The sequence below is a fragment of the Gymnodraco acuticeps genome, unplaced genomic scaffold (assembly GCF_902827175.1).
Source record: "Gymnodraco acuticeps unplaced genomic scaffold, fGymAcu1.1, whole genome shotgun sequence".
Classification (NCBI taxonomy): domain Eukaryota; kingdom Metazoa; phylum Chordata; class Actinopteri; order Perciformes; family Bathydraconidae; genus Gymnodraco; species Gymnodraco acuticeps.
Window position 1 is genome coordinate 119,046 of NW_022991415.1, and position 11,029 is coordinate 130,074.

Here is an 11,029-nt window from a genome sequence, read left to right on the forward strand (position 1 = left end):
CACCAGCAAGGTCTCATTATGCTGTTGAAGTTGGATTACCATTTTAGCTAAATAAATAGAGAGAGAGACTTAGACAGAGAGAGAGAGAGAGGGACAGACAAACAGACAGACATACTGTGACAGACAGAGAGGGCGGGACACGGAGGAACTGTGAGACAGCAGTGGTTGAAACAAAGTGGTTTAAAACATGGCTTTTAACTGGCACTAACGGTCGGGAGTGAAGATCAGTTGAGAGCGGTTGAGAGCCATTTCTGTGAATTTAGCTAACTCTACCAAAGGTTAGCATGTTAAGCTGTACTTTATGTGGCAGCTAGCTTAATACAAAGAGGGGGTTTGTGCTTCTTTGTAAACTTTTCTTACAAATGTGTGTTAATCTACTTGAAACTGGAGACAGTTTTTTTCTACTCAACTATACAGACCATTGTTGAGGAGATGCAAAACATACTGTACATGAGTTGGGTCCGACATATACTTTGAGTAATGTTACTTTGTTGCTAAAAATGAAACATCATTATCAGATGAGGACATCACCAAAGTGTGTGAGCCTGTCAGGGGATTTGATCTGTTCTCTGCATGTCGAAATGGCTGAGGTGAAGGCGGAGCTCGGAGAATACAGCATTGTCAATAACACTTCCTCAAGAGCGAAATCCAACGTCTGGGATGCTTTTGGTGTCATCCTAGATGGAGAAAATAACCAACATCCCACGCTTTTTGAGCCAAATATGCAACTGCGTGTGTTAATAATTGCACATTTTTAATGCTCATAGGAGATGCGGGTTCGGGTCGGTTTGGGGATCTTGACAATCAGACCCGTGCAGGACTCTGGCACACAGTCCACCTTCAGCCTCTGAGGGTCTGATTAGTGATGCAGCCTCCGTACAGGGGGGCTCCACAGTGATGCTGACAGACACAGGGGGCGGAGTCAGCCTGGCTCTGTGCTGCCGGGGGGGGCCGCAGGGTGCAGCAGGGTGGAGTACTTCAGAGGGACGTCCAGCCCCACCACAGGACCCACCACACTGAGCCACGACAACACGTAGTTCACCGGCCTACACACACACACAGAAATGTTAACAAGAACCCTTATGTTTGCATTTTCATTTTGCTGTATCTACACAGCCAATATATCGAAGGAAAATCTAGAATTAAATAAAAATAATTGTGTCAGAATTTTTTATTATTTGACAAAATGATCTTATTAATACGTTACAGAATGCAGTATTCCACTGATACTAACTTTCAAAATAAAAAGTGCAATATCTCAGTTTTGGGCAATGTATTTAATGATCACGTTGACATCCTGATGACCATAAATGGTTTATTGTGCAGCACTATGTATGACGTGATATGAAAAGCACTTGGTTTGCTCTCCTGATTTGCAGCAGCACAATGACTTTATAACCTGTCATATTAGAGCTGCATGGACCAGCTGTAACTCGAGCAACAACTTAATGCACTTTTTAGTTGCATACAGATGTGAGTTAATTGAAGCGCCTGATGCACAGTGTGATGCGTGCACTGTGTTTGCAGGTGAGCCATCAGCAGGGATCCTACCTGTGTTGGTCCTGAGCCGCCTGCAGCACCGGACGCATGAACTCCTCCGTCCTGCAGGGGTGAAGCATGAAGAAAGGCTGACCCAGCAGAGGGGGCGCCGGACACACACACACACACACACAACACACACCACACCAACACACACACAACACACAACACACACACACACACACACACACACACACACACCACACACACACACACACACACACACACACACACACACAACACACACACACACACACACACACACACACACACACACACACACACACACACACAACACACACACACACACACACCACACACACACACACACACACACACACACACACCACACACACACAAACCCACACAACACACACACCACACACACACACACAGCACAACACAACACACACACCACACACACACAACACACACACACACCACACACCACACACAAACACACACACACACACACGACACACACACACACACACACACACACACCACACACACACACACACACACACACACACACACCACACACACACACACACACACACACACCACACACACACACACACACCACACACACACACACACACACACAACACACACACCACACACACACACACACACACACACACACACACACACACATATATAGTTGAGTTTTGACAGCATCCATCAAACTAGATGTTTGCCTTCATGGTCTGTTTTCTAATATTTCTGTGTTTCTGAACCACGTCTGTGTCTGCATATAATGTTCGTATTTAGTCTCCTGATTTTAAATGGGAATTAAATCATTTGAGTGTTCCCAAAGAACCGGTGTTGTGCAGTTTGTGTGGGCCTACTGTACTGTTGCACAGTTTACTGTAGAAACTATGTCCAGAACAAGGTGTTTGGAAGTTTTGGAAGATTCATAGCTAACCACACTGAAGATTATGGAGGTATTGATCAGTCTTCTCATATCTCTAACATCACCAGAAGTCATCATTTAAGGGGTCATTTCTCAAAATGTTCCCTGTGTGGTTTATTCACCATTACAATAGCCCCACCTAAAATAATTTCCACCAGCCGCCACTGGTTGCAGGATAAGAGATCAACTCAGTGAAAGCACAGCCTTCTGACCAATCAGAGCTCAGTGTGCGGAGTTTAAAGCGATCAAGTCATATTACAGGAGAAAGGAAATACAGAAAAGCTGCCGTTGCAGGAAAGACGGCCGGCAAAAATCAACTGACTGTGTGAACGTGAACATTAATAGAATATCACCTCCATCTTCAGAGCAATCTGACTATTATAACATTAGCGTTCAGAAAGCTTACTTAAATATCTGCCACAAGTTAACATAAGTAACCGGATCAGAGTAACATTAAGTACAATCCGCGGCACTGTGAGTGCAGACGTCGATATCATTCATATCACATCATAATGTATCATATATCTCCTTATCTGAGTCAGCTGAGCCGTATCTGGCCGTGCAACACTCACAGTGTCACATACTGTATGCAGAAGTATTATTTTAAGCAACACATTAAGTTAACGAAACACTCGAGTCAAATGTAATTAAAGTCAGATCCACTCGTGTCTTAGACGGGGCAGTGATATCATAAACCTGTTAATGTACACATTCAAACACTTTTTCTGTTACCAGCTGTATTCACCTTGCAGGTGCAGCTATGTGGCTTTTATCCTGGATAAAGTGTTTAAGTCATGGATGTTTAAAGTTTAACTTCTTCATATGTCTAATATTAAAGTTGACTTTTCATTCAGGAAGTATGACGCTGCGCTGTCAGTACGCTTCTCTATGTTTGAGATTGGTCAAACCCCGCCCCTTTCATGTGAACGCGCACTCAGCCGGACAGAGAAACCCTGGCTTGAGTTAAAGAGTTGATAACCAGCATCGTAGGACCGCTTAGCGAGAGCGCGTTTGTTTTGGATTAGGTAAACCGGGTAACTCAAACATATCCAGGTTATGTTGAACCGGCTTTGTAGTACAGGCCTCTGGTGCTACCTGCAGAGTGATGGTGTTCAGAGGACTGTTCTGGAGTCGCAGCCTGTAGTTTGGATGGACGGAGCTCCACACCTCCTCTAACGACAGGCTCCGCCCCTCTGACATGGAGACACAGAGAAGAAATATCACTTATAAAGAAAACTACAAATATGCAAAGGTGTGCAGACCCTCTCATACAGCAGCACATTTATTTTCCAGAACAAAGCAATGGCAACTTTAGTCTGATATTTGAGTGGAATAAAAATGCGTTCAAAGACTAGAAATGTTATTATGTGGGGGCACCATTTTTAAATGAAACGTGACACACGATGAAACCTTTGTTTTTTGCTTCATAGTGTGTTTAAGGTTTTAGGCGCTGTGGATTTGTTATTGTTTATACTATTGTTGATTCTATAAATGTACTTTATTATTATTGTGATTTTGCGTTAATTGTCTGTGTTGTTTCTACACCTTCTTTTGAATTTGAAAAAGTACCATTTTACACAGCTAATTATACTTGTACTAGTATAAAGTTGTTAAAGTGACAGTACAATAGTCTAGTGCTCTCTCCATTCCTGCAGCTAAAACTAAAGCTAAACCAGTCAGAAGGATCATGACTTTCCTCAAATATAAACTGTAATAACTGTGTGTGTTAAAATAAAATGTAATTAAAAAAGTCTAAATTGCAAGATGTTTTTTTAACCCTGAATACGTAGGAAATAAAAAATAAAGAAGATTGGAAAACATTTTTTTTCCTCGGTTCCCAGGAGGATATATAAGAGGCCTACATTACTCTATTTATTGGTATGCTTTAGTTTAGTACAGGGGTGGAGAACCTTTTTCCTCTCAAGGGCCATTTCAATTTTTACAACATCCCCGAGGGCCGTACAAATTATTGACCTCTGCTTAAAAAAACTAAAATCACAGCCCATTCATTTGGCCTTTCTTTCATGCTGTGCAAAGAAAAAGCAGCCTCTTAATCCAGATATTTTACCATGACTCACGTATGCATGCACGTGCACGGTGTGGCATGACCACCAAAACAGAAAGATATGGACACAAGATGTGTGCAAATGTATTTCGTTTCCTATCCATGTGAACATGATTTAAGTGGGGGGGGACCTAACCTCCTCTAGGGGGGTCCCCCCCGGATGCATGCATGCTCCCCCGGGAAGATTTTTTTTTTAAATGTTGAAGTTAAAAGCATTAATCTGGTGCACTTTGAGACAGGGTCGGCGTCATGGGGGGTCATTCGCGGGCCATGCCCCCTTGCCGTTTAAAAAAAAAAAATCATATAAGTGAAAACGTTTCCACTAAAAGTTTTTTGTGTGAAATAAATCAGAAATGTGTGCTCACTGCTGCTCTCTGATTGGTGTGTTGCTTGACCAATGACCCCGACCTTTGTTTTGTTATCATTACGTGTGTTTGGATGAAAGCCCAGTGGCGATCTGTTCATCTGTTACACTGATTATACAGTAAAGCCATCGAAAATAATATGATATACAATACAAGTACTTCTAGGTCTCTGTGTTTCATTCAAGCTCGGCTCTGTGTGTGTGTGGCACGAGCGCATTTTGTGAGTGCGCGAGCGGTAACGTGGAATGTTGTTGTTAGCATCTGGTTAGCTTGCTATGCTAACGGATATAAAAAAGTTTCTACACCAAGGTGGAGGAGAGTCCTCTCCTGTCAGACTGAGAGGATCTTATAACCTCAGCTCAGTGAGGTAAGGACTCTCTCAGTGTTTAGATAGTTCACTTTAGTGTAAGTTATCTCAGTGGGTCTCAAACGGTTTGGTCACCATTTATGTAAACAAGTATTTGCGAGGAACAGCTTTATTTGATCATTATAGTTATTAAAGAATAAGAGAATAAATGAAAAACGGGTATGAAATACTATAGGACAGTAACACAAGAATACCATTTAAAAAGGGGAGTGATTTGTAAAATATCCATAAATAAAAAGTGAATCTGCTTCCAGTTCTGTTTCAAATGGGTGTTGAGAGATGTAGGCTATCCATAGATCTCTTCATTTTGCTCTCAAAGTGCACCAGATTGATGCTTTCAACTTCAATATTTAAAACAAATCTTCCCAGTGGAACATGCCCCCACCCCCACCTAAAACATGTTCACATGGATAGGATACTAAATACATTTGCACACTTTTTATATGGTGGTCTATGTCCATATATTGGTGGTCGTGCCACAACCGTGCATGTATGCACAAGTCATAGGTGCGCTATAAAATAGCACTACACCCTGCAATGTGTGTGAAAGACAATAGACTTTACAGCATGTTTTTTTAAATTGAAGTTGCGTTGGTGTGTTGGTTGTTGACGGCATTATGTGCCCCCCCGTGGTAAATGATTGCCCCCCCATTCGATTTGTTCTAGAGCCGACCCTGCTTTGAGAGCAACATGAAGAGATCTATGGATACATCTCTCAACATCCATATGAAACAGAACCGTAAACAGATTTATTTTTCTTTATGGATATTTTACAAATCACTCTCCTTTCAAACTGTATTCTTGTAATAATTAATAACAACTTTTTTACTGTCATATAGTATTTTATAGTTTACATTATTCTCTTATTTTTTTATAACAATAATGATCATATAAAGATGTGCCTTTACCTCACTGGTTGTAGAAAAAGCTTCTTATATTCGTTAGCATAGCTAGCTAACCAGATGCTAATAACAACAAAGTTATTGACTGTATGATCAGTATGACAGATGAACAGATCGCCACTGGGCTTTCAACTAAAGACACAGCCACGCAAAAACTGCGGCATGTGTACGGCTCCTTAAGAGTACTGCAATGTTTGGAAGTGCCGGAGTGGCGTTCTGGGCTGCAGTCGAATAGTCCAAAAATCAGCTCCTATCGTCTATTCCTTGACCTCTGAGTGAAACGTCACGGGGTTAAGGGATAGTGGATAGGAGAATTCAAAAGGACTTAGGAGAAGAGACTGCGGTACTTTAGAGAATCGACTGCACTTTCCGACGTGTTTATGATGCTCCAGCGGACGTCATGAATGTGCGTCTGCTGCTGTGGGGGAACTATGGAAACTACAGTTTTCTATACAGCGGACTACAACATGGATGTTTAATAAGAACGAGGGACTACTGTAAACTCATCTAGAGACTCTGCACCGTGCTCTGATGCTGTTGTTTTATGCTTTATGAACGGGGACAACAGAGAAACATATTCTTCATGACCAAAGTTGGAATTGAAATAAAAAAGGAAAGTGAAACTTATGCTCGTCACCCTCTCCCTCCGGTCCACATTAATACAAATGATCCCAATACGTATGATTGTATGAACTATGAAAAGATCTTAAAATCAATACAAATGTATTTATTATAAACGTTAGTCCTTAACATCTATCACTGTGTATATCACCATTCAAACATCTTTTAAAAGTTGAACAAACCCCACACAGCTCAGTGAAATGTTGACTTTATTTGATCATTTCAGTAAAAACTAACGTTCATATTTCTCTTTTTGATTATAATACTGATGAACGTTCAAAACAAAGCACTTTGGCAACTTACCACATACGTTTTAAAATGCTTAATAAGAACCGTAACTTTCATGATATCATTTCTCCGTCATAATCGGTTGTTTCCGTGAACGGCCGACTGTTGAGTGACGGCAAATGCTGCGGCTGCAAGGCATTGTGGGGCAGCATTTTCTCCTCTCCTTTCGGTTAGGGAGGTCCAGTGGTTCCTAAGCTAAAGGAGGTTATAAAGGAAGTTTGAAACCTCCTTTTCTATCTAGAGAATTGGAACGGCACTTATCATGGCTGCCACTGAGGGACTTCCGGGTCATTTCACTCCGTTAGGAAGGGTCCTAAGCTAAATGGACTATTCGACTTCAGCCCTGGTGCTCTCCTTCAGAACTGCACCCCTATCAGACGAGACATGTGCCACGTGATGACACGTTAGGCTCGTGTTGTGTTCAAGGACCCTGACCTTGGCTAGGAAAAACAGGCACTCGCTTGTTTAATTTTTTTGCGGTCTAGATTTCTCTAATTTTTTTCTTTTTTGCTTGTGTTTATAAATTACCTCGACCGTATCAAATTGTCTCGCGGGCCGTATACGGACCGGGGGCCGGAGGTTCCCCCCCTGGTTTAGTAGATATCTACAAACAAAGAGTCGATATTATTCTAAAACCATTTAGTGCTTCACATAATAAAATACACAACGGCTGTATCCTGATATTATATGCTTTAAGAGCTGTAGGTGACGTGTGTATACTGTGTGTGAGTGTGTGTGTGTGTGTGTGTGTGTGTGTGTGTGTGTGTGTGTGTGTGTGTGTGTGTGTGTGTGTGTGTGTGTGTGTGTGTGTGTGTGTGTGTGTGTGTGTGTGACTGACCCTGAGTGCAGGCTCTATAGTAGAGCACCGGTGTGCTGTAGCTGCAGGAGTGCAGGATGTGATACTCGTACTGAAGCAGCTGGCTACTGCCTGCAGACGCCACACACACGCCGTCATCTTCATCTTCATCCTCCATGTCACCTTTGATGCTGTCAGTATCAGCTGAGGCATCAACAGCAGCCTGTGGAGGAGGACAGATGTTGGACAATAAAACATCAGCTCTGTCTCTCGGTACATTGTATGTGTTAGTCTGAAACTGAAGCATGGAATCATCCTTCTTTAGGCAAATTCATCTAATAAAAAAAAATGCACTAGCACACTTAAATGACATTTGACCTGCAAGAATATTTAAAATCAGGAACTTATTATTTAATACTACAAGACTATGCATGTGAGAAACAAAAGGGATTAATAATGAAGGAATGTGGCAAAGCTGTATCTCCTGGAGAGTCACGTCTGTTCAATTTCTGTTTTTCATTGAGGCTGACAGAAATGAATTCTCTCTCCTTTTTTGTTATGACCTGATTTACAGCTTTAAATGAAATTAATTTTCCTTAATTTTATTTTCTAACATAGTGTTCATGGTTAAGTTATGTTATTGAGGTTAAGTTGACCACAGTGTGTTGATCTGATCAGATTGTTAGTATTTTAATCGAAGGTTCATTCATTGACTGATAAATAACAACATGCCAATGATGATTTTTGGCATCTCATTTACCTGTTCCTGTTCCCCTTCCTGCTGCTCAGAACGTGAGGGACAGGAAGTGTCTGCCCCTTCTCCTTCATAGTCCCACACTGAGCTGGAGTCGATTACCACTGACCTGAGAGCAGTCTTCCTCAGGTAGCCCTCCTGAGAAGAGCCGGATCAGAACCGTTAGTAATATTCATGGAGCACAGCAGGCTCCGCCCACAGTGATAATAATAATGAGCTTTATTTGTGAAGCACCTCTCATACAAGAATTGTAGTCCAAAGTGCTTCAAAGTTGACATTTGATATCTTTTAAAAGTCACAGAAAATATATATCACATAGAATAAAGTAACCAGTAAAATACATGAAAATAAACATAAAAGAGCATGGAATAGACATAGAAAAAATTGATTAAAATATAGGTGGAGGAGGATAAATGCAAATTCACATTGTGATATTAATAATATAACTCCAAACCAGGAGTGCATTGAGAAAGGGCAGCAGAGGGCAGGAGTTAGCTTCCTAAAGGCTCAAGTGTAGAAATAAGACAACAACAACAACAACAAAGCAGCAGCAGAGGATCTCAGTTAGGACAGAGGTCAGAGGTCTCACCTGCCCCCCCTCCCAGCTCCAGCCGTCCCCCAGCTGCTCCGACAGCTGCAGGAGGAGCTGACAGCACAGGTGGAACTTGTCCTCATCCAGAACACACAGGCTCATCTCTGCAACACGGAGCAGGGTACATCACATTACTACATGTGTATGAAAAATATATTTAACAATAAAAAGTACATCTTGCAATTTAAACTGAATACTAGTAAAAACTAAAGTATAGTAAGAATAACCAGCACATTTGATTAGGTTAAGTAAATAAAGTCATAATGTAGAGAAGCCCCTTTCAGTATCATTATGTTTATTATACTTAACTGTCAAAGGCCTTAGTGACATACAGTATGCACACAAGCTACAGCTAGTGTGAAGAGGACAATATGAAGTCCCAGGCTCCTCAATACAACCTACAATATACTTAAGACAACAAACTAAACAGAGAAATAGAACAATGTATTAGAAATAGAAATAGGCCTACAGTAAAAAATAAAATAGTGCAAAAATAATTGTGCAAGTTAATGCAGCAACAAGTCACCTACATGTAAAGTAGAATAAAGTCAAAAATAGTGGAATAAAATACTGCGAATTGTACTAGTATATAGATATGCGCGCAATTAACCGATGTATACATAAGTAAGTGAATAATTAAAGTTAATATATTAACAAAGTACAGGCAGCACTAACACAAGTAAAACATGTTGTAAACTCTGTATCCAGTAACTGTCAGAGGAATGAATACTAGCCTATACTAATGTGTCATTCTAATCGTTATAATGCTTTTGCAGTAAATGCAGAGATATCATAGCTTGGTAATGACAGTTAGCTGCTGATAAATACCTTCTCTCCAGTCTCCATCTCAGCAGTTAGCATGATATGACGCAGCTTCCTGTGACTCTGCTGCTGGAACCCAGGGGGTTCCTACCTGAACGAAGGTCTCCAGACTCTCAAAACACTATACAATAGTTAGTTTCCCCCTATTCTTTCCTACAGTATACGATAACTCACTTTTTGAAGGAAGAGCAGGAACAATGTTTCTCTTCCGGGTCGTAAGATCACGTGACTGCTACTGTCACCTTTTTCTTAAATTATTTGTATCTGTCAGCAACGAATTCAAACCAAAAGTCTTGAACATTTCAAAATGTCGCAAATAACAAGATAAATGTTTTTAGATAATCTAGATTTAATTCAAATATCGTATAGGTTTCTAATTTCTCTACATTTTTCCGGGGATCCTCCGCGGATGTATTTCCGGCAACAGTGATGTTTAAAAGAGTCGTGACGCACGCACGCACGGCCGGACTGATCTCAGCCAATGACAGCTCTGCATTCATCCCCTGGACGCGATGTTTACAGTGAGAACAGCTGTGAGGTCCGTGCAGCACCTCAGCACCTCAGCACCTCAGTCTGGGACCCAGGCCAGCCCATGGAATATGTACATTTTGTTAACATGCATCTCCTTTTACTCTTTTGAGCTACTCTATCAATCCCTGATGTCAAGGCCGGCCTTGACCAATTTGCTGCCCTAGGCAAGATTGTGTGTGTGTGTGTGTGTGTGTGTGTGTGTGTGTGTGTGTGTGTGTGTGTGTGTGTGTGTGTGTGTGTGTGTGTGTGTGTGTGTGTGTGTGTGTGTGTGTGTGTGTGTGTGTGTGTGTGTGTGTGTGGTGTGTGTGTGTGTGTGTGTGTTGTGTGTGTGTGTGCGTGCGTAGATGCAGTGGACAGACATGTCTCAGCTTACTTTGAATAGCCTACTTGTAAATAAAACTTTTGGCCCGTCATTTCAATTCCTCATTGTAGCGACCAGAGAGGGGGGGATAGGCCTATATCCAGTCGCTG

The 11,029-nt window shown here is 41.5% G+C and overlaps 1 protein-coding gene across 2 annotated transcripts; it reads right to left on the reverse strand.

The window, feature by feature from the left end:
- Positions 1 to 716: 716 nt before the first annotated feature.
- atg10 (ATG10 autophagy related 10 homolog (S. cerevisiae)) lies at positions 717 to 10,458 on the reverse strand. Of its 2 annotated transcripts, none has more exons than XM_034195794.1 (7): positions 10,034 to 10,458; positions 9,203 to 9,309; positions 8,620 to 8,751; positions 7,902 to 8,082; positions 3,552 to 3,648; positions 1,552 to 1,650; positions 717 to 1,046 (listed from the first exon to the last, which is right to left on the reverse strand). In XM_034195794.1, exons 2-7 carry the CDS (start codon positions 9,305 to 9,307, stop codon positions 923 to 925), a joined length of 738 nt encoding a protein of 245 aa, XP_034051685.1. In that variant the 5' UTR covers positions 9,308 to 9,309; positions 10,034 to 10,458; the 3' UTR covers positions 717 to 922. The 2 variants fall into 2 exon arrangements, with proteins under 2 accessions (XP_034051685.1, XP_034051684.1); XM_034195793.1 differs by having other exon boundaries at positions 1,552 to 1,644; positions 3,545 to 3,648; positions 10,034 to 10,451.
- Positions 10,459 to 11,029: the final 571 nt, after the last annotated feature.